General features: G+C 44.2%; 1 protein-coding gene across 2 annotated transcripts in view; it reads left to right on the top strand.

The window, feature by feature from the left end:
- Window positions 1-24,761, top strand: part of RETREG1 (reticulophagy regulator 1) — a 155,820-nt gene that overhangs the window by 87,279 nt on the left and 43,780 nt on the right. Inside the window, exon 1 of one of the 2 annotated variants that reach the window (XM_040262478.1) lies at window positions 22,136-22,750. The exons of the other annotated variant lie outside the window; for it this stretch is intronic. Within the exon in view, the coding sequence (XP_040118412.1) occupies window positions 22,716-22,750 (35 nt within the window). The 5' untranslated portion in view covers window positions 22,136-22,715. Of the gene's footprint in view, window positions 1-22,135; window positions 22,751-24,761 lie in introns of those variants that run through there. 2 annotated transcript variants of the gene reach the window in all.

The raw sequence follows: 24,761 nt of genomic DNA, 5'->3' as shown, positions 1-24,761 counted from the left end.
GTTGTGTTTGACTCTTGGTGACCCCATGGATTGCAGCACGCCGGGCCTCCCTGTCCATCACCAACCCCCGAAGCTTGCTCAAACTCATGTCCATCGAGTCAGTCATTCATTTCTTATATTGATATTCCACTGAGAGTTAGATGAAGGAAAGATCGTTGTGATTGGAGAGAGCACCATGGAAAACGTGAGACTGAATCTCTGTCTCTCGTGTGTGTTTTTAAAGCCAACACGTAGGACAGTCAGAACCCCCGCGCTGTCCTCTATGTTTTGCATATGACAGTATCTCGTTTAATCTTACACGCTCAGTCTAATCCACTTACAACATTTACGTGTGCCTTAAGTCTTTGTAGCCCCTGTTACCAGTACTTTTATGATCCCCATTGCACAGATGAGGAAAGGTCGAGTCGCTTGCTCGAGCTCACCCCGCTGGTGGGTGATGGAGCTGCATCAGGACCCAGGCGGGCTGCCTGCGGGGGTCACTGGGTACTACTGCCCAAGGAACATGCCGTGTGCCCAGCACAGCGAAGGGACCAGACACCAGCAGGTTTACTGCTGGGGGTGAGGACTCACAATGGCATTGGAAGTAAAGAACATTCAGCAACAGAGGAGAGGTTGATGGCCGGGGTGGGTTTCCTGGAAGTGGACTGGGGGATGGAGATGAGCCACAGCACGGTTGTCTGGATCAAGACCTGGGATGGGGGGGGTGCGGCAGGGGAAAGGGGGCAGGGAGGAAGTGGAGCTGCCACTTGGCCCAGCCTTCTGGGCGGGGAGGACAGTATCAGATGATGGGAGACCATGAACCTGACTGTGTGCAGGATGAGGTGAATGGGAGAGGCTGAGGACAGTATCCATGAACTTCAAGGTTAAATTTCACCCTCTGCCCAGTTCCATGGGTGGATGCACACAGATTTGCCACTGTGTGCAGTGAAGGACATGAAAAATGAAAGCAGTGAGACAGCTGGGGGTCCTCGAGACGGTCCATATTCTCTGAGGTTCCTCTTGCTACTGAAAAATGCCGCCAGACGGCCTTTCTGTGGTCTTCGGTGGGCTGAAGTGTTAGTCACTCAGTTGTGTCCATGTCTACTCAGTTTGTCATCCTGTGAATTGTAGCCCACCAGGCTGCTCTTTTCATGAAATTTTCCAGGCAAGAATACTGGAGTGGGTTTCCATTTCCTTCTCCAGGAGACCTTCCCGAACCAGGGACTGAACCTGGGTCTTCTGCACTGCAGGCAGATTCTTTACCATCTGAGCCACCAGAGTGGGCTGGTTCAAACCAGAGGCGGATCCAGGAAGAGAGAGTTTCTGGTTTGTTCAGTTACCACATTAACAGCGACTGCTACGGCTTTGATTTGCACCTGATATGATAAGAGACTAATTATATGACAGGGTGACCCACATGGCAGGACGATTTCGGTCATAGCAACACAATATTTACCTGGACTGCACACCATCCAGCTGCTAAGTCAAGATGCAATCTTTTCCAGGGACTCAGCCAATGCAGTGAAAAACAGCCTTCCTTGTTCCTCACACAGGCTCTCTCCAGTTCTAGGAAGCATGACAGGTTATTTTCTTGTCATCTACAGATTTAGAATTTATTTACTGATGACCTTTTCCATAAGTATTTTTATATTAAAAAAAAAATCTCTGTTTGAAAGTGTGATCAATGACAGGACACCAAAATACAGTATCCTGACTTTGTTTTTTCTTTGTAGATTTGTAAAGGTAGAATTTCACACTTTTGGGGGGTAGATTTTTATCTGACTACATATATCCATGTGGGGAACTTTTTGAAAATACTTGAAAATCACAAAAGAAAATAGAAACCGTAGAGATGATTGCTATAAATATTGGGTTCCTTTTAACAGTTCCTTCCTGTTGGTTTTCTTTAATCAATTAAAAATACCACATACTCTAACTGGTGGTGGGGGTGTGTTTAAATAACAGAGGTTTGCCAACTGTGGCCTACATTCATTCCTTTACATATTGTCTGAGCTACAGTTGTTTAGTCATTAAGTCGTATTTGACTCTTTGCGACCCCATGAACTGCAGCACACTAGGCTTCCCTGTCCTTCACTATCTCCCCAAGTTTGCTCGAATTCATGTCCATTGAGTTTGTGATGCTATTTAACCATCTCATCCTTTGCCATCCCCTTCTCCATTTGCCTTCAGTCTTTCCCAGCATCAGGGTCTTTTCCAGTGAGTCAACTCTTCAAATCAGGTGGCCAAAGTGTTGGAGCCTCAGCTTCAGCATCAGTCCATCCAGTGAATATTCAGGGTTGATTTCCTTTAGGATTGACTGCTCTGATCTCCTCGATGTCCAAGGAACTCCCAAGGAGCTTCTCCAGCACCACAGTTGGAAAGCATCAATTCTTCAATGCTCAGCCTTCTTTATGGTCCAGCTCTCACATTCATACATGACTACTGGAAAACTGAGCTACAGTAGTGGAGTTGATTAGCTGTGTGATAGAGACTATATGGCCCACAGATATGAAAATGTTTAGTATGGGGCCATTTTGCAGAAAAGTTCTCCAGGCTTTTTTAATATGTTGGGTATCCTAGGCCATTAGCTATTTTTCAAAGACGTGCTTTTAAGGACTTCATGGGGGTCAGGTGTATACACTGAAGTCATATGTGGTTTCACCTTATTCATATTTCACAACTTTAGTCCATAAGGAAACCTGCTTGGCTCTATCTCCAGAATGTGACCTAGACCCCCAAGCCCCACTCTGTCATCCCCTTTGACCTGGGCCAGATCTTACCCCTGACTGACCCCCACACTTCCTCTTAACCCTGAAGAGGGGTCTTCATGCAGCAGCCAGGACTATTTTGATGATTTCTCCTTCCATTCAGAATACAATTCATACACAACATAAGGGCACCTTGAATGTGTGTTGGCTCTCTGTTCCATCGCCAAGATCCAGGAAAAGTTTTAGGCCACTTTGCCTACGTCAGCTTCCTGGAATGTAAATAGAAAGAGTCCAGTTTTTGACTTGTAGTAATTGTGAAATCACTGTTAGCTCACTGTGTTGATAGATATAAAATCAAAATAACATTTATGCATATTTAGTTTCAAAATGCTGTTTTTCCTCTTCTCCTCACGTCAATTTTATTAGAACGAGGGCCACTTTTTGGCCTTAACACGTTTTCCAGGACAAGTTATTTTCTTTCCTGAGTTGTGATAGAGGACTAAAGTCACAGAAATTGATCCAAGCTATAAACAGCTATTTCAGTCAGTCACTTTTTCACTCTATTTTTATCCCTCCCCCTCCCGTTTTATTGAGATATAATTACCATACAACTTTGTATAAGTTTCAGGTGTATAAGGTAATTATTGAGTACAAATACATATTACAAAACAAAGTTAACATCCATTGCCATACAGTTGGACTTCCCTGATGGCTCAGTGGTAAAGAATCTGCCTGTCAAGGAGGAGACTCAGGTTCAGCCCCTGAGTTGGGAAGATCTCTTGGAGGAGGAAATGGCAACCCTCCCATGTTCTTGCCTGGAGAATCCTACTGATAGGAGTCTGGCGGGCTGTAGGTCATAGGGTCACAAAAGAGTCGGACACGATTTAGCGACTAAACGACAGCAACCGTACAGTTGCAGTTTTTTTTTTTTTTTTAAATATTCGTTCATCACTTATTTGTTTGGCTGCACCAAGTCTTAGTTGTGGCACTGGAGATCTTTAGTTTCGCCATGTGAACTCTTAGTTGCGGCATGTGGGATCAACTTCCCTGGCCAGGGATCGAACCTGGGCCCCTTGCACTGGGAGCACAAAGTCTTAAACACTGGACTACCAGGGCAGCCCCCAGTTACTCTTTTTTTGTGTGTGTGACGAGAATTGTTAAGGTTTACTCTCTCAGCAACTTTCAAATATACGATATAGTGTAATTAACTATAATGACCGTGCTATATGTTGTTACATCCCCAGGACTTGTTTATCTTAAAACTGAAAGTTTGTACCTTTTGTCCACCTTCACCCAATTCCCTTCCCACAACCCCCATCTCTGGAGAACCGCATGGCTCCATCTTTGGCACATGAATACTTAGTAATTTTCTTAAAACTTTTTATTTTGTATTGGGGTATAGCTGATTAACAATATTGTGATAGTTTCAGCTGGACAGCAAAGGGACTCAGCGACACATATGCATGTATCCATTCCTCTCCAAACTCCCTTCCCATCCAGGCTGCCATATAACATTGAACAGAGATCCATGTGCTAGGATATTGCTTTTTGGAGAAATTTTTGCTAACCTTATATTAATGATAACACAGCCGCTTAAGCTGTGAAGTTGCACACCCCAAAATAATTAAGAAATCTGTGATAAATGTCTTTCTCTTTAATTTGTGTTATTTTTTACCCACCTCTTTAATTAGTGTGATTATTATTTTTACCCACCCTATCAATCAAGCAACCGCTGTGACATCTAAAAGCTTCCCAAACCAGCATTGATTGATGTCATTTCAGTCATTCTTCCTCTCCTAGTGCTTTTCTATTCAAAATTTTAAAGTTGAATGCACAACCCTGGTCTCTGACAGATTACAGACATGTGACAGCTCCTTGTTTGGAGGGATTTGTTGTTGTTGTTCAGTCGCCAAGTCATGTCTGACTCTTTGTGACCCCATGGACTGTAGCATGCCTGGCTTCCCTGTCCCTCACCATCTCCCGGTGCTTGCTCAAACTCATGCCCTTTGAGTCAATGATGCCATCCAATCATCTCATCCTCTGTCACCCCTTCTCCTCCTGCCTTCAATCTTTTCCAGCATCAGGGTCTTTTCCAATGAGTCAGTTCTTCACATCAGGTGGCCAAAGGATTGGACCTTCAGCTTCAGCATCAGTCCTTCCAAAGAAAATTCAGGGTTTTCTTTAGGATGGACTGGCTTGATCTCCTTGAAGTCCAAGGGACTCTCAAGAATCTTCTCCAGCTTGAAATAATCTTTTAGAGGGATAATTTCTAGCACAATGCAGCAAAGCATGTTTTAAAGAACTGTGCCTGTTTGGGGGCCTGTGGGCATGCATCCAGTGAAGCCTACTTTTCAGGCTGACGCCCCTAAAGGAACCTGTTTTGCCCTTCGGGTTTAATATCATCACAGAGACCCCAGGAACAGCTGTTTCTCATTGTTGGGGCGCCTCCCTGTGAACCCCTTCTGTGACAGCAGCTGCACTTGATGGGAGAAGTGGACCCCCCGCTCACCCTGGAAGACACGTGGAAATGTGGTGTCCCTGCTCACACACCCATCGAGGCTGGTGTCGGAAGACATGTTGCTTCCTGACTTCTGTTCCAGCCCCAGACACTGCCCATCCCTCGCTCTTTGCTGACTTAGGACCAAGGCGGTGTGTACACTCTTATTGCTCTTGATGAACACAGAAGCTTCTTCAGGGGGCGTCTTCACCTCTCATGGGCCTCTCCAGCTTTCAGTACAGTGTAGGATTTCCTTGTCATGTGTAAAGTCAAGTCTGATATAAAATTCGCATTGGTTTTAAATAAGCAGATCAGAAAGCTGTCCCTGGCAGAATAAATCTGCTGTGAAAACGTATGATGAACTATGTGTATGAAGTTGCCATGGTTTTGATGCTAAAAGTAGGCACAGGTGAAGAAGCCAAGTCTCCTTTCCATTTTTAAACTGTGGACTTCCTCTGTACTCAAAATAGGAAAGACACATGAAACGCGGGACGCATGGCACACGTGGAAAGGAAATCTGAACTTAGTTACAGACCTGGACGTTTTATGAGAGTAAGGAAAAAATAGCAGGTGGTCATGGTTTCGTAAGAACACGCTGGTGTGCAGATGGCTCACCTCCGAGGACACCGTTCACGGCCGGTGTTACCCCCCAGGGGGGCACACACAGCGCCCCCACCTCACCCATGTCTGTGGAAATGGTCATGCACGTGTGGAGCACAGGCTTTTGCTCCCATGTCTGCCCACCTCTGACTTCTGAGTTCAGTCTCCGTATTGTCCCTTGGCTGGTGCTTACACTGAGTGGGAAGGAAGCAAGATGATGTTGGGGGGCTTCAGGTGCACTGTGGTTGATCCTAAGCCCAGCTGGAGAGTGAGGGCTGGAGTTGGGCCAATCAAGGGGGGAGCAAAGAGGTGGCCTCTCTAGGTCTCTTAAGGGGCTGGAGGAGGAGTCGTGGAAGAGGGCAGGGTGGCAGGGTTGGCAGCTGAACAGTTTGCATAACAAAAAGTCCATCATACAGCACTGGCTTATGGTGTCCCTGGTGGCTCAAATGGTAAAAGAGTTTGCGTGCAACGCAGGAGACCTAGGGCTGAATCCCGGGTTCAGGAAGATCCCCTGGAGAAGGGAACGGCAACCCACTCCAGTATTCCTGCCTGGAGAATTCCGTGGACAGAAGAGCCTGACTGGCTACAGTCCATGGGGTCACAGTCAGACTTGACTGAGCTACTGACATACATACACATACACACTCTGAGTGCTCATGAGTCCGCCCTGATTGATATACCTGAATAGATGAGTCAGCGAGGGAAGGAGGAAAGGCAAGTCTTCCTTCCAGAAGAATTCTGAAGAGTTGAAGTTGCTCCCCCTGCCTTCAGGGGGTGAGCTGTGTCTCTTGGGCACCACCTCCCTCCCCCTGAATGTGGGTGGGACTTGGATTTGCTTTCCAAGACCAGAGTATGGAAAGGGAAAAGCGATAACTTTGCAATGGGGAAACCTGGCAGACACGCTGTGTAATCTCAGTGATTAAGTGACTGTCACCAGGGAGAAGTCATATGGACATCAGGAAAGCCCCAGTGTGATGGGAAGGGCCCTTCTCCTCCGGCGTCGTCTTGCCCCCAAATCCATAGTGAAAGTCATTCAGTCGTGTCTGACTCTCTGTGACCTCATGAACTATACAGTCCTTGGAATTCTCCAGGCCAGAATACTGGAGTGGGTAGCCTTTCCCTTCTCCAGGGGATTTTCCCAACGTTCGACCAGGGATCGAACCCTGGTCTCCCACATTGCAGGCGGATTCTTTACCAGCTGAGCCACCAGGGAAATCCATAACCTCAGTTGACTCACAAGACAAATATCAGAAAGATCCAAACTGAGGGCATCCTACAAAATTATCTGATAGCTACGAAGTACTCCTCACAACTGTCAAGGTAAAGGGACTTCCCTGATGGCTCAGCGGTCAAGACCCTGTGCTTCCACGGCAGGAGGCCCCGGTTTGGTCCCTAGTTGGGGAAGTTCCACTTGCCATGCAGGGTGGTCATAAAAAAAAAAGAAATGTGTCTAGGTAGGAAACCAAGGGAAGAGGAGCAGCTCCTCGACCACAGAAGCTCAGGGGGTATCATGACTGAATGTACTGTGATGCCCCGATGGGATCCTGGAACAGAAAAAGGACATTAGTGGAAGAAACTAAAAATAAAATCTGGTGTTCATAGTCATCTACTGATGCTGGCATGTAGTTCTGATGGATGTGCCGTGGTAACATAAGATGTTAACCCACGGGAATCTAAGTGAGGGGGGTGGGCAGGTGCTCTGGGTACTATCTTCGCAGCTCTTCTGTAAATCTCAAATCTTTCCCAAATGAAAAGGTTATTACAATAAAACACGTTTGTTATGCTTATAGGAGTGAGGGGCTGGGTCCTGGGGGAAGCCCCTCATGGGGAATCATTGTAGAGGCTGGAGATCAGAGATGAACCCTGTCAGTTTTGGGTTTTTTTTTTTTTTTAATGCGGACCATTTTTTTAAAGTCTTTATTGAATTCCTTACAGTGTTGCTTCTGTTTTATGTTTTGGTATTTGGGCCATGAAGCATGTGGAATCTTAGCTCCCCAACCTGGGATAGAATCCACACCCCCAGCCTTGTAGGGCGAAGGCTTAACCACTGGATGACCGGGGAAGTCCCTACCCTGTCAGGCTCAATGGACCCAGTTTCTCTGCTAAGGCTTCCTTCAGGTCCACCGTTTGGATTTGTTTCATTTGGTTTTTAAAACGCATTGCTTTTTGCCAGTCATTGAGAGGGCTTTACTCACGCCTGCTAGAAATGAACTCACTCAGGGCTGCCTTAGCTGGAACCTTGAGGTGGTCGGAAGAAGAGATACTGCGTTTCTGAGAGGTCAGGTTTATTATCAGGCGGGCAGACAGTGGCTGAGGTGATAAGGAGATGCTGGTCCTATAGTTTACTGGAGGGAGCCACCCTGCCATGAGAAGCAGATATGGGTCTCTGCAGTGAAGACTCTGTCTTTAAAAAAAAAAAAAAACTATTTATTTTAAAGTGAAAGTGAAGTCGCTCAATCATGTCCGACTCTTTGCGACCCATGGACTGTAGCCCACCAGGCTCCTCTGTCCATGGGATTCTCCAGGCAAGAATACTGGAGTGGGTTGCCATTTCCTTCTCCAGGGGATCTTCCCAACCCAGGGATCGAACCCAGGTCTCCCACATTGCAGGCAGATGCTTTAACCTCTGCACCACCAGGGAAGCCCTTTATTTATTTTAATTGGAGGCTAATTACTTTACAATATTGTGGTGGTTTTTGCCATACATTGACATGAATCAGCGATGGGTGTATATGTGTTCTCCATCCTGAACCTCCCTTCCACCTCCCTCCCCATCCCATCCCTCTGGGTCATCCCAGTGCACCAGCCCTGAGCACCAGCCCAGTCTTATGCATCGAACCTGGACTGGCGATCTGTTAGTGAAGGCTCTCTTCACTGATCAAGACCAGCAAGAGACCAAAGTCTGTTTAGTCAAAGTTGTCGTTTTTCCAGTAGTTATGTACAGATGTGAGAGTTGGACCATAAAGAAGGCTGAGTGTCGAGGAATTGATGCTTTCCAACTGTGGTGTTGAAGAAGACTCTTGAGACAGTAAGGAGATCAAGCTAGTCCATCCTAAAAGAAGTCAGCCCTGAATGTTCTTTGGAAGGACTGATGCTGAAGCTGAGGCCTCAATACTTGGGCCACCTGATTTGAATGACTGCTGCTAAGTCACTTCAGTCGTGTCCGACTATGTGCGACCCAATGGACAGCAGCCCACCAGGCTCCCCCGTCCCTGGGATTCTCCAGGCAAGAACACTGGAGTGGGTTGCCATTTCCTTCTCCAATTTGAATGACTGACTCATTGAAAAAGACCCTGATGCTGGGAAAGATTGAAGGCAGGAGGAGAAGGGGACGACAGAGGATGAGATGTTTGGATGGCATCACCGACTGAAAGGACATGAATTTGAGCAAACTCCAGGTGATAGCAAAGGACAGGGAACCCTGGCGTACTGCAGTTCATAGGGTTGCAGAGTGAGACACGACTGAGCGACTGAACAAGACCAGCAGATACCCAGCTTTTTTTGTAGCAAGCATTTCTAAAGGGACTGATTCACCTCCAGAAATGCCTGGAGGCCATCGGATGCTAGCCAGGCCTGGAGAACATTCCCTGAAACGCAGTTACCTGGAGGGGAGGTTCTTTCAGTGTCTGAGATCTTTCAGCCTTCCCCAAGGCTGGGGCAGCTGGTGGAACTCATCCAGCCAAGGCCACAAGGGTGTCAGTTGATGCGTGGTGAAATGGGACTTGAAAGGGATTCTTTGGTCCCCGGCCCATACCCTCAAAGCTAATAATGATTAACTAGTACAAGGCTATGGAGCTGGATAGTCTCCATTTCAGTTTGGCTTCTCCACCAAATACTGGGTAAATGTACAACCAAGAAGCATCTTATCAGGTGCTATTTAAGGAATGAAAACTACTTTTTAACACTGACTTAGCAACATGTGATAAGGAAGATTAACAGATGAAAGTGTTACATAATCCTTGGTTAAACATAGGTTGTCATTACCCTCTGTTTTTCATTGTGTTTTTTTAAATTAATTAATTTATTTTTAATTGGGTCAGATGCAGATGTAGAGAACAGACTTGTGGACACAGTGGGGAAGGAGAGAACGGGATGAACTGAGAGAGGAGCGTGGAAACGGATATGTTCAGTTCAGTGGCCCAGTCGTGTCTGACTCTTTGTGACCCCATGGACTGCAGCACGCCAGGCTTTCCTGTCCATCACCAACTCCTGAAGCTTGCTCAAACTCATGTCCATTGAGTCGGTGATGCCATCCAACCATCTCATCCTCTGTCGTCCCCTTCTTCTGCTTTCAATCTTTCCCAGCATCAGGGTCTTTTCCCGTGAGTCAGTTCTTCACATCAGGTGACCAAAGTATTGGAGCTTCAGCTTCAGCATCAGTCCTTCCAGTGAATATTCAGGACTGATTTCCTTTAGGATTGATTGTTTTGATCTCCTTGCTGTCCAAGGGACTCTCAAAAGTCTTCTCCAGCACCACAGTTCAAAAGTATCAGTTCTCCGGTGCTCAGCTTTCTTTACAGTCCAACTCTCATCCATACACGACTACTGGAAAAGCCACAGCTTTGACTATATGGACCTTTGTTGGCAAAGTTATGTCTCTGCTTTTTAATATGCTCATTACCATATGTAAAATGGATAGTCAGTGGGAATTTGCTGTATGACCCAGGGAGCTCAACCCGGTGCTCTCTACAATGTATTTTTAAGTGCAAGAGATAAGTTTTGGCTTGAGCTGTGTGCCACTCTTGTTTGAGTCACTCCAGGCTTTACCATCCACAAAGACCTCTGTCTCTACGATTTGTGGCTTTAGAAATTTTCCATTTCCTTATGTTTACTAAGAGCAGTAAGACCTGCCAGAGTTCTTTCTCTCTTACTGCTATTTGTCCTAACTTTCTTGGAACCAAAGATTCTCTGTCAAGGACTTTTAACCCCTGAAATAAACATAAAGCCTGAGAAAGGAGCTTTCAATAAGCACACAAGATTATGCAGAAACAGGATTGTTATTCTTCTGGACTATTCTGTGAAGGGAAGCTTGAACCAATAGTGGCATTGCAAGCCTTGGGAATTTGATTTCTACCATGTCTGTACTCCTGCTGGAGTTTTATACAATTGGGAGTGGAGGAGTTCGAAAAGGATGGGAGGGAGAAGAGATAAAGAAATAACCCCTCTAACAGAGAAGAGCATCACCAATGTTCTAAAGAAGGCATGAGGAAGTAAGTGGGAATGAAACCAGTCACCATTGACAACAGGTCCTTGGAGAAGCAGTCACAAATAGGACTTTGGAGAGACCCTGTTAAGTGCATTGAAATGGGTCTCAGTAAATGATACACCAGTAATCATGTATGGATGTGAGTTGGACTATAAAGAAAGCTGAGGGCTGAAGAATTGATGCTTTTGAACTGTGGTGTTGGAGAAGACTCTTGAGAGTCACTTAGACTGCAAGGAGATCCTACCAGTCCATCCTAAAGGAGATCAGTCCTGGGTGTTCATTGGAAGGACTGATGTTGAAGCTGAAACTCCAATACATTGGCCACCTGATGCAAAGAGCTGACTCATTTGCAAAGACCCTGATGCTGGGAAAGATTGAGGTCAGGAGGAGAAGGGGATGACAGAGGACAAGATGGTTGGATGGCATCACCAACTCAATGGACATAAGTTTGGGTGGACTCCAGGAGTTGGTGATGGACAGGGAGGCCTGGCATGCTGCAGTTCGTGGGGTCGCAAAGAGTCGGACATGACTGAGAGACTAAACTGAACTGAACTGAAATGACACACAGACACACAACCCAGGCCAGTGAGACAGGGTGACGTGACTCACGAGGTCCCAGCACCTGGCTGGTTTCCCGGAGCCCTCTTCTCCTTGCTCTTCCTTAAGCAGTTGCCAGGCAGCCTCCTCTTCCTTTCCAGTCTCCTGAGGCTACTCCTGTGCCCCGAATTCACCATCCCTTTCTTGCTCCTCCCCAACTGCCATCACCCCACCGTGAATCTGCCGAATGAATCGGCAAATGGTTACTTGTGTTGTTTACACTTTCCTTCATAGGTTCAAATGGTCATTCACTCCTAAATATCACAATTTAAAATTTAATAACACATAATGAACTTTTATTAAGAAACACATAAGCCAAAGCAATGGTTTTTCTAGCTTCCACGTATGGATGTGGGAGCCTGATGATAAAGATTCTGGCTAAGCACCAAAGAATTGATGATTTTGAATTGTGTTGGAGGAGATCAAACCAGACTGCAGGGCGATCAAACCAGTCAATCCTAAAGGGAATCAACCCCTGAACATTCATTGGAAGGACTGATGCTGAAGCTGAAGGTTTGGCTACCTAATGCAAAGAGCTGACTCATTGGAAGAGACCCTGATGCTGGGAAAGACTGAAAGCAAAAGAAGGGAATGACAGAGAATGAGATGACTGGATGGCATCATTGACTCAGTCGACATGAGTCTGAGCAAACTTCTGGAGAGAGTGAAGGACAAGGGTGCCTGGCATGCTGCAGTCCATGGGGTGGCAGAGATGTGGACACGACTTCGTGATTGAGCAACAACAACAAGAAGCAAGGATGTACTTACTGTATAGCACAGTGAACTATATTCAGAATCTTGTAATAACCTCTAATGCAAAAGAATCTAGACAAGAACGTTATATATATGTATATATACAGATGTGTATATATGTATTATATATATATATATATATAACTGAATCACTTTGCTGTACATCTGAAACTAACACAACATGGTAAATCAAATATACATCAATAAAAAGACTTTGATTTAAACTTCAGAGCATCAGATACAGCCCCACAGAGATCAGCATGAGCAAGAGGCACTGGCATAAGACTCACCTCTTGGGGGCTGTTGGGTCTTTCACTGTGCTTCCTCCCTTTTCCCTACCCCGAAACTTCTCTCTACTCCTTCACCCCCTTTTCCCTTCAGCCATTCACTGATTCTTCTCCCATAGTTTGATCCTTCCACTCCTGAGTGCTGGCTCCTCCTTCATCCCTGAGGCAGCTGCATCCACAAACGTCCAAACCACAGTTTCCAGACAGCTTCGCTCCAGCAGTATCTTTTTAAGGAAAGGACGCAGTTCAGTCAGCGATGACAAGTCAGAAGATGCATGTGGTATGGACCAGGCTGGAAAGGTGTGAGAGGCATTCCCTAGCTAAACTGAATGATCTGTGGCACAGACTTGGCTCCAGTTGAGGGGCATCCCTGTTGAGATAGTAACAAATTATGCGGTAATAAAAACAAAAATTGAGCACAAATTAGCGGCATGGAAGTTCTAATAAGTAAGAATGTGGTAACATGTTGGGTTATCCTACAACTGGTGACCTAAACAGGGACACTGATGACAGTGCAAGGGGTCTGTTATTGATTATATCAGGACAAGAGGTGAAAATGAGGACTGTCCCATGCCAGGAAATAGGATGACTACAGTGGTACCTCCAGCAAAAGGAAGGAGGAGGTTGACCAGAAAGCTGGAGGACAGGACCTCAGAGGTTCCATGTGTTGGTTACAGAGTACCAGCTATGTTTGGATGAAAAGAAATTTGAGGAAAATGCTTCATAACTTTAAGCTTAAAAAAAAATAAAATGGGTAACTGAGTTGTTGTTCAATTGCTAAGTTGTGTCTGACTCTGTGACCCCCGTGCACCCCAGGTTCCTCTGTTCTCCACTGTCTCCCTGAGTTTGCTCAGATTCATGTCCACTGAGTGGGTGATGCTATCTAACCATCTCATCCTCTGTCACCCCCTTCTCCTTTTGCCTTCAGTCTTTCCCAGCATCAGGGTCCTTTCCAATGAGTTGACTCTTCACATCAGGTGGCCAAAGTATTAGAGCTTCAGCTTCAGCATCAGTCCTTCCAATGAATATTCAGAGTTGATTTTCTTTAGGATTGACTGGTTTGATCTCCTTGCTGTCCAAGGGCCTCTCGGGAGTCTTCTCCAACACCACAGGTTGAAAGCATCATTTTTTTTCTGCGCTCAGCCTTCTTTATCCAGTCAACTGGGTTGATTCTGTCCTAATTATTATAAGAAGCAACTGAGAAATAAAGATTCCCATTTTCTCTTCCTGGCTGTCCAGATGATCCTGGTCACAGTTTTCCATCTGCATGTCATGCAACTCTGGATTTCCAAGGACTCAGTTCAGGGGCTGCCTTTGTGCAGAATTGAGTCTGCCTCTCAGTGCCCTGCCCCCAGTTAATCCTGAATCACTCTTTTGGGTTGTTGTATCTTTTATACACTAAGTTTTGTCATAACAGCATTTAGGGAAAATAGAGTTTTTTCTGTTTTTTTTTTTTTTTTTTTCACTTGGAAAGCCACAGATCTAGGACAAGTCTCAGTATGACTCCACCAACCAGAAAGCAAGAGACAGGTACCATCTCTCAGTGTAAGATGTTATGACTGTTCATCAGATCATCACTACTGGATGACATTATTCACATGGTATACATGTATAGTCATTTGAGCCTTTTATTTCTTTTTAATCTAAGAGGAAAAAGATGTCCTTTTCCACTTTGTTCCAGAAATGCGTTGGCTTTGATGCTAATTGACATCCTTATTCCAGTTTTGCAACGTGCATGATGTATACGCTGACTTCTCATGGGAAACAGTTTCTGTGTTGGCGACACCACCTTCTTCTATGAAGAATATGCATTGAAAGTCTTTAGTGGGATTCCCAGGTGGTGCTAGTGGTAAAGAATCCGCCTGCCAATACAGGAGACGTGAGAGACACAGGTTTGATCCCTGGGTCGGGAAGAGGAGGGCATGGCAAACCCACTCCAGTGTTCTTGCCTGGAGGATCCCATGGACAGAGGAGCCTGGCAGGTTACTGGGCTACAGTCCATGGGATCACAAAGAGTCGGACACAACTGAAGCGACTTAACATGCACGCATGAAGAAGGTGGAGAAGGGGAATTCTTGTCCTCTCAAGTCAGTGGGTGGAGGGAGGGCTTGCTTCTGTTTTCTTTCTCTCGTTCTTTCAGTCAGCACGGATCTTTTTCTGAACAGCCAGCTGCTTATAGACGGGAACTCTTTCTGGTCTGGCTTGTGGGAAAAAGTTCTGAGGCCTTGTTTCTCAACTGAAAGAATATAGATTTTTTTTTTTCCTTTAGTGACAGGAAACCACAGAAAATTTTTTCCCTTCCACTTAAAAGTAACCTTTTTTTCTTTTTCCTATTTTAAGAACATTTTCTTATCAGATGAACCATTTGTATTTGTTGCTGAAAAACAGGCAAAAAGAATACAAGTGAAAATTTATTGTTTTCTTAAGCTGGAAAAAAAAAACCCACAATTAATAGCTCAGTATAGGTCCTTTGAAACATTTTTCCTTTCTCTCCCCTCCCCCCTCCTCTTCCCCTTGTCTCCTAGTTTCCCTTTCTTCATTCATATCTTTGTTCAGATATTTTCATCAATATATAACTGTATATTTTTACATCAATGGGAGGCTATACATTTTGTTTTCTAGTCTCTTTTTAAAGCTGACTATATTATGGAAAGATTTTCATAATCTCATCCTTTTTATCATAAGATTTCATTGCACTGAAATATAATTAACCCCTTGCTGATAAGCCTCCAGGTTGTTTTTTTTTTGGGGGGGGGTTGCAATTATAAAGAATGCCTGTATTTATTTTATCTCTATGTGTTTTTATTTTATATATGATGTATGAAATACATAAAGTATTTGCAAGTCATGTATGTATATCAAAATATATATGAAGATGAAGTCACCATGGATTTGGAGAGTGTGTCCTGCTAGGGGTGCTTGATCACAAACATTTGGTGGGCTCTAGCCAAAACAACAGATGACGCTGGACTGAAGTAGGACAATAAGCACAGCAGGCATAGCCTCCAGGGTGGTTACAAATACAGCTCACTTGTTAGAGTAGATAGTACTTAGTGAGAAGTCTCCCCTGGCTGGTGACAGAGAGGGAAGAATGAATATAATCCCCATGTTTTTGTCTTAGTTGACCATTTGGAACATTTCTTCATGTACTGATGTAGCTAATACTAACTATCACCCTAAGATAATATGGTCTGTGCTGTTCTAGGAGCTAAGTCTGCCACACTCTGTACTATTGTTGAGAAACAATAATGAACAAGAGGCTGAGATCCCAGGGTATCTGCTAGTTGGGAGGGAGGGATTCAGATAACTGGCATGTCAACAAGCAGCGAAGATCCATGGAGATGTTGCTAAATTCTATGAAGAAAATGCATCATAAAAATAAGATTGAGAATGATATGGGAAATGATTTTTCTAAAGAAAGAAAGAAAAAGAAGAGGAGAAACAGGAAAGGATAAGGCAGAGCCGGTTGCTGAGAGATGGTGGGTCCTCTCTGGACTTGTTTTTAGAGATGTTTGTGGGAATTCCAGGTATTAAAAGATACACTGAGGCATATTAAGCATTTAAAGAGTTTATTTGACAAAAAAATCAATTTGAACCTGGCAGCACCAAACCAGAAGTGGTTAGGATGCTCCATTGGCGGGAACTGGGGACAAATGAGTCTTTTATAGAGAAGACACAGAAGCAGAGAGAGGAAATCATCTGATTGGCTTTAGCCTAAGTGGTTGCTGACAAAGGTCTTTCTAGTCAAAGCTGTGGTTTTTCCAGTGGTCATGTATGGATATGAGAGTTGGACTATAAAGAAAGCTGAGCACCGAAGAATTGATGCTTCTGAACTGTGGTGTTGGAGAAGACTCTTGAGAGTCCCTTAGACTGCAAGGAGATCCAACCAGTCAATCCTAAAGGAAATCAGTCCTGAATATTCATTGGAAGGATGGATGCTGAAGCTGAAACTCCAGTACTTTGGCCATCTGATGCAAGGAACTGACTCACTGGAAAAGACCTTGATGCTGGGAAAGATTGAAGGCAGGAGGAGAAGCAAAGACAGGATGAGATGGTTGGATGGTATCACTGACTCAATGAACATCAGTTTGAGCAAGCTTCAGGAGTTGGTTGGTGATGGACAGAGAAGCCTGGTGCGCTGCAGTCCGTGGGTTCGAAAGGAGTCGGACACGACTGAGTGACTGAACTGAACTAAGTGGTTGCCCTTATTTGGGAAATCCTGGCTGGATGTATGTGATTAGCAGTTCTTATGTTTCTTAACCTCGCAACATTTGTAGGCTCAGGGTATGATTGTATTACGTAGGCTTCTAAGGCCTTAGAACCACCTGGATCTGATGGCGTCCCTATTTAATTAATTTAACACAGATTCAGATGTCTAGTAGGCAGTTTTGTGTGGGTACGTTTCTAGCAACTGTCAGTAGGGAATAGCAGCTGATATGCAGCATTTGCCAGTATCCATGCCATGGCTAATGCAAGCTACCTCCTTCACAGCACTGAATGTGGGGTGGTAAGAAATGGTAAGAGTTTTCATGAGCAGATCAGAAGCAGCTTTGGTGCATCACAGCTAGTGGGTGACAGGACTCAAAGCTTCCTCAGGTTATGATAGGGTTATGTCCTGATAAACCCATTGTGAGTTGAAAATGTTGTAAGTCAAAAATGCATTAATACACCTACCCTACTGAACATTGCAGTTTAGCCGAGCCAGTCTTATATCTGCTCAGAACACTTCCATGAGCCTACAATTGGGCAACATCATCTAAAAAATAAAAATAAAACAGTAGTCGCTCAGTCATGTCCGATTCTTGGCAACCCCCATGGACCGTCGCCTGCCAGGCTTCTCTGTCCCTGGAATTCTCCAGACAAGAATACTGGAGTGGGTTGCCATGTCCTCCTCCAGGGGATCGTCCCAATTGAGGAATTGAACCCTGGTCTCTTGTATTGCAGGCAGATCCTTTACCACCTAAGGCACCAGGGAAGCCCAACGTCATCTAACACAAAGCCTATTTTATAACAAAGTGTTGACTGTCTCATGTAATGTATTGTCCCAGGAGGCACTAATGGTAAAGAACCTGGCTACCAATGCAGGAGACAGAAGAGACACAGGTTCAGTCCCTGGGTCAGGAAGATCCCCTGGAGGAGGGCATGGCAACCCACTCCAGTATTCTCACCTGGAGAATCCCATGGACAGAGGAGCCTGGAGGGCTACAGTCCATGGGGTCGCAAGAATTGGACACGACTTAACGACTAAACCACCTACCAATACCTAACCAAATCCCTCACGTCTCATCACCTGGCCAGCCTTCAGCAAGAATTTTGTTAGGTCAGTTCAGCAAAGAGGCAACCCACCCCTCTTAGTAATTTTCTCTCTACCAGTGACAACCACCTCCTCCCACCACCACCACCACCACCACCACCACCATTTCTTAGCCATTCATCCTGATATTGCCCAGTAACTTCCAGGAGAGGGAGGGTCCCTCCTCTTGATTCTGAAAGTTCCAGAGTCTCAGTCCACACCACTGTAGGAATGATGGGGAAAACAAAGCTCTCAGACCAGTGATTGTGTGGAGAGAAAAAGTGCATTAAGCAAAGTGGAAAGGGACTTCCCTGGTGGTACACTGGTTAAGAATCTGCCTTGTAATCAGGGACACCCATTTGATCCCTGGTCAGAGAGCTAACAGAGAAGGCACCCCACTCCAGTATTCTTGCCTGGAAAATCCCATGGACGGAGGAGCCTGGTAGGCTCCAGTCCATGGGGTCGCTAAGAGTCGGACACGACTGAGAGATTTCACTTTCACGCATTGGAGAAGGAAATGGCAACCCACTCCAGTGTTCTTGCCTGGAGAATCCCAGGCACGGGGGAGCCGGGTGGGCTGCCGTCTATGGGGTCGCACACAGTCAGACATGACTGAAGCGACTTAGCAGCAGCAGCAGGGAGCTAAATTCCAACGTGCCGCAAAGCAACTAAGGCCAAGTGCAGAAGCTAGAGAAGCCCAAACACCATAATAGGGACACAGTGCAGCCGAAATTTAAAAAAAAAATTTTTTTTAATTTTTTTAAAAAAGAAAAGTGGACATTTAGCTTTGAAATGGCATTTATTTTCTTAGGCCATAATACTGTGTGATTAAACAGCAAGAAAAAGTGGAAATGTTCGCTTAAAATATACTACTAAAATTAAACGCATACGAATTTCAAAAGAGTATGGGTATAAGAGAACTTGAACTGTACACGTGTCTGGCCGTCTGGGTGCCCTTTTGCCGGAATGAGAGGCTCTGCCATCTGTTCAGCCGGAGGAATGAGAAGAGCCCTCAGGACTGGAGGCTGTTGCTGGCTCTGACCCCAGCAGCTCACCTCACTGCTGGGCCCCAGTTCCAGCATCTGAAAGTCTTGGATGGCTTTTGTGGCCCTTCGGGGTCTTTCCCATGTCTGTATTCTGTGAGACCTTAAACTCAGGTGCCCAGTAGATTTTGAATTGGTAATGACGAGGGGACCCTGGGCATCCTAATCCCCTGCAGGACCACAGGTGTCTTTTGGGGCGAGGAAGCCTTGCCATGTGTCCTGCACCCTGGAGTTTGTTATCTGTGCCATTACTCTCTCCCTCCTCACTCCTGTGAATTTCAGAAATTAACACAAATATGCTGAAAGGGGAGTTTACAGTTGGAGCAAGAAATTCAAAAATGCACGAAGGCGTGCTTAAAGGAGGTAATGTTAAAGGAAATTAAAGAAGATATTTTATGGTAGTGATGAGTGATTCACTTCTCACACCGATCAGTTAATTGTCCTTTAAAACTGTGAGACTGGTTTCAGGGATCTAGTGGTCAGTTCTGTAGTCATCCACAGCTGAGTTCAGCAACAGCTATACATAGATATTCAAGAAATTAGTACAAGAGGAACTTATAAGAATTTTAAAAAGGTAAAACAATTAATGAGATAGAATTTTAAGAGAATTAGAACATAGAATTAGCATTGTGGTTGATCAAGGGAAATAGTTGCATGGATAATATTCTCATGAAGTTTTCACTTCATTAGACCTGGAATTTTTAACACAACACATTGCTCCAATCTTGGGAGGCTCGGGCATACGCTGATCTTCAGAACTCTGCTTATGACTGTTTTCTTCCAAGGTCAACAGTATTTGAGTTATGTATTTGAGTAACTGCAGCAACTTACTCTTAGCCTTTGAAGTCTAAAACTTTAGGTCTTGTGTGGAATACTAAAGGATTGTCTCGAATTGCAACATGCTTGTGTCACAAAATAGCTAATACTCCTAAAAGAAAGTAGACAATATTTGTTTCCACTCTTCATTATACTCTAGAAATCACTTCAGAGACTTGTGACTATTAAGTGTACATTGAATATAGAGATATTGCAGGGATTAGCTATGACTAATCCTGTGACAATGGAACACATTTTAAAAAGTGTACCGTTTTACGTATACACAGTGGAATATTACTCAGCTGTTTTAAAAATTCATTTGAATCAGTTCTAATGAGGCGGATGAAACTGGAGCCTATTATACAGAGTGAAGTAAGTCAGAAAAGAAGAGCACCAGTATAGTGTATTAATGCATATATATGGAATTTAGAAAGACGGTAATGACGACCCTGTATGTGAGACAGCAAAAGAGACACCGATATAAAGAACAGACTTTTGGACTCTGTGGGAGAATGCGAGGGTGGGGTGATTTGAGAGAATAGCATTGAAACATGTATATTACCATATGTGAAATAGATCACCAGTCCAAGTTCGAAGCATGAAACAGGCCACTCAAAGCTAGTGCACTGGGACAACCCAGAGGGATGGGATGGGGAGGGAGGTGGGAAAGAGGTTCAGGATGGTAGACACATGTACACCCGTGGCTGACTCATGTCAGTGTATGGCAGAGACCACCACAATATTGTGGGGTAATTAGCTTCCAATTAGAATAAATTAATTAATTTTAAAAATAAATACTAAAAAAAGTGTACCATTTTGTTTTTATTTTTAAAATTAGTTTTTATTGGAATATGGTTGGTTTGCAATGTTATGTTAGTTTCAGGGGTACAGCAAGGTGAATCAGTTATACATATATCCACTCTTTTTTAGATTATTTTCCTATATAGGTCATTACAAAGTATTGAGTTGAGTTCCCTGTGCTATGCAGTGGGTTTTATTAGCTATCTATTTTACATATAGTAGTGTGTATATTGGGCTTCCCAGGTGGTGCTTGTGGTAAAGAACCGAAGACGAAAGAGATGTGGGTTTGATTCCTGGGTTGGGAAGATGCCCTGGAGGAGGGCACAGCAACCCGCTTCAGTATTCTTGCCTGGAGAATCCTATGGACAGAGGAGCCTGGCGGGCTACAGTCCATAGTCTCACAGAGTCAGACACACCTGAAGTGACTTAGCACGCACGCACACGCGCACACTGTGTATATGTCAGTCCTAATCTCCCCAGTTTATCCCTCCCCCCTTCCCCTTTGGTAACTACAGCTTGTTTTCTACATCTGTGACTATTTCTGTTTTGTGAATAAGTTCACTTGTACAATTTTTTTAGATTTCATATATAAGTGATATCGTATGATACTTGTCTTTCTCTGACGTACTTCACTCACTCTGACAATCTTTAGGTCCATCCGTCTTGCTGCAAGTGGCATTATTTCATTATTTTGTATGGCTGAGTAATACTCCATTGCATGTATGTACCACATCTACTTTACTCATTCATCTGCAGATGACAGTGAGGTCATGTCCTAAATGTGGTTGTTTACATGGCTATTGTAAACAGTGCTGCAGTGAACACTGGGGTGCATTCATCTAACGAAAATATATTGTTTCTTAATAATTAGATCTTACTTGTGGTCTTACTTTGCCAACCAGGAACAGAAATGGTTTCAAGTTTCTGTGCAAAGCGTTCAGGGTACATTTCTAAAGGGATCTCAGCGTTTTGCCCAGCTCTTTTGAAAGCAGGACGAAGTAATTTTTGTTGGCTTCCCTGGTGGCTCAGAGGTTAAAGCGTCTGCCTCCAATGCGGGAGACCTGGGTTCGATCCCTGGGTCGGGAAGATCCCCTGGAGAAGGAAATGGCAACCCTCTCCAGTATTCTTGCCTGGAGAATCCCATGGACAGAGCAGCCTGGCAGGCTGCAGTCCATGAGGTAGGTCACAGAGTCAGACACAACTGAAGCGACTTGGCATGCACACGTGCACGTGATGAGGGGCCAAGCTATCAAAACATCTCAGGCCAACAGCTCAGCCACGTTCCAGTGTCAGGCTGCTCCCCGATGACAGAGGGAGGTCCCTCAGAAGAAACCTTGTTGCCCAAAGGAACTCACAGGCTCATGTTTGTGTGCTTACTTCTGAGTTGAGAAATCTAGATGACCCAAAGGAAGATTTTCTTGCAAAACAATATCGCTCCAAACACAACTGTTTATCAATATCTCCCCCCCACCCCCACCCCAACCCTTTTGTGTGTGTGTGTGTGTGTGTGTGTGTGTGTGAGAAGTGATCTTTTTGCTGAGTGGCTGTTTCCAGAGCAAGCAAACCTCTGGCTCTTACAGTCCTGCCCATCTGCTCTCCGCCCTCCAGCCCCTTCTGTGAGTTGGAGATCTGATAGCCCAGGCTGAAGTGTGAAGCTTCCCCGGTGGCCACGCCGCCCTTCGGAGGGGTGCCTTGTCAATGCCAGGAAAAAAAAAAAAAAACAGGAAAAAGAAAGGGTAGGCTGGCTTCGGTGAAGTCATCCCACTAAAGGTTAATAGCTGGGCGGTGACACCTCCTCACAGGACTGGAGCGAAAATGCTGGGCAGCCAGGCAGCGCTTTGCTCCCAGCTGCCTGTCACGGTCCCGAGAGTAAGAGGTGACCGGTTTATATTTAGAAGGGGACAGTCCTAATAACCCGACTCCCAGCTTCATTCAAGGCAGGCTGGTGCTTCGGAAGTTTGTAAACACCTACTTTCTGAGTAGGGGAGGAGTGCTTTTCTCCAAAAAGGAAAGAACTTCACTACTGGGTTTTTTTTTTCCCCTCCTGATAATTATCATCAGTGCAGAGAAGAAACTGCTATAGCACAGAAGGGCTGCAGCTTTCTCCACTTGGTTATTATTTTTAAAGGGCAGAAATGCCTGAAGGTGAAGACTTTGAACCAGGCAAAAGGTAATAATGATCTGTATGTACTTTTTCCTTGAGTTTATTTCCTATGCTAGTTATCTTTTCTTAAAAAATTATAACTAATTTAAAATGTAGTTGAAACTAAAATTTAAAAAGGAGTGCAAACCCTTTAATTCCAGGAAAGGGAATTTTCTTTAGCACAAAGAGAGAAACCTAAAATTAATAGAATATACCCTTAGAAACATATGCCAATAAGCGCTTTTCTTGAACGAGGAAGGGACAGCCTGAAATTATCAAAAAGTGCTTCGACCTACACCCTGTTAAGTCTACTTGGGGTTTTTTGATGTTTCATTTTTAACTTTATGTGGTAGTTGTTAGAAATTTAAGCTAGTGAACATTTTGCAAAAATGCTTGCATTTTAAAGACTTGTTGAACATTTCTAAAAGTTAACTACTAGACCAATATACCCATTTTTATATTAAACACTTTAAAAAAAAAAACTGCAGTGTCTGTCTTTGAAAATATGATCATTGGGGCCCCCATATACAGGACATTAACCAAATATTTTATTAATACCTGGCTCTAAGAAGGGGTATAGAGATGGGAAAGGAAGCAGGTAGTTATTCCTATGAATATGAACATAACTTGTGTCCATACTGAAGGTTTCCATTTCTAGCCCCACTGCACTGTTAACAAAATCTGTGTGAATTGGTGTCATTGGAGTTCTGATTCGGGTCATTGAAATTCGTATGTGAAAAAGTAGAAAGAAACTTGTTTTAAAAAAGGACAAGAGATTATTACCAATTGTCAAAGAAAGCAGAAGCTGGTAAATCTCTAGGAATAAGAGTAACACAGTATTTTTTTGGTCATTGTATGAGCATCCCTTTTCAGCCATAGTTGTATGATTGTGTGTGTGTGTGTGTGTGTGTGTGTGTGTGTGTATGGACTATAATATAGCTATAATCATGTCCTTAAAAGCTGCTTTTGTTTTTAGTTTTCTAGTTTCCATTTTCTTTCAGATTCCTTCCCCGTCCTGAAGAAGGGACATGAAATTCACATTTAATTGCCTATTAAAAGAGATTTCTATATAAAAGGAGACATCAAATCAAGTGCTTGAAGATGGCAATCATACATGTGCCTAGATTTAGGACACAGACTAATTGATTAAATAGTTAAGAAAATATTTTCAGAGACGTTTAAATGTCAGTTTTGGTTTGAGATGATGGGTGATCTACCGGGATACCGGGATTGTACGTGTCCCCCTTATGACATTTTAATATTTCTGAACGCAGGACTTTCCCTTTTTCACTTTACATCATGGCATTCCTAACAACTGCATAAATTTTTGCATAGAACAGGCATTTTTAATAAATATTTGTGAATGGAATGTATTTATAAACCATTTGAACACTTGTAAGAAGTATCTTGGGGGCCTGACCATTTCAGAGACTGAAGGGAGAGGCTTGGCAGAAATGTAATAAAGACTGCCTTAATGAAATGTAACATTCCCACAATTAAATTAAATCATAATTAATTGTGGCTAATTATAAATACTTCGAGCTAGCAGTTTATGATGTAAACTAAACAAACATAAGTTTTTTTCTGAGAATGTTTTACTGGTTACAGGGTAAACAGGCAAGAATGGGAGCCCTGTATACACAGTGCATGTATATCTATTAATAATAATTATTCCCAAAGAAAATAACTTGTGGAAAGTGGAAAACAGCCTCGCACTGCTCTGAAGTCATGTGCCCCTGCCTCTCCTTGTTTATTCTGCTGACATCCTCTCAGCAGCCGATGGTTTCTATAGAATATACTTTGCTTTGCCTCGTACGGTTTGTTTCTACCATATCTGTGCAAGAGAGTTAGAAAGGGCACCCCAGACAGAGGGGATGTTTAGAGCCAGGCAAGAAGTAAAATATTACACGAGAGGGAATTTTCAGTTCAGTTCAGTTCAGTCGCTCAGTTGTGCCCGACTCTTTGAGACCCCATGAGTCGCAGCACGCCAGGCCTCCCTGTCCATCACCAACTCCCAGAGTTCACTCAGACTCACGTC

The sequence above is a fragment of the Oryx dammah genome, unplaced genomic scaffold (assembly GCF_014754425.2).
Source record: "Oryx dammah isolate SB20612 unplaced genomic scaffold, SCBI_Odam_1.1 HiC_scaffold_20, whole genome shotgun sequence".
In the NCBI taxonomy this organism is placed as follows: Eukaryota; Metazoa; Chordata; class Mammalia; order Artiodactyla; family Bovidae; genus Oryx; species Oryx dammah.
This window is presented reverse-complemented; position numbering and strand designations above follow the sequence as displayed.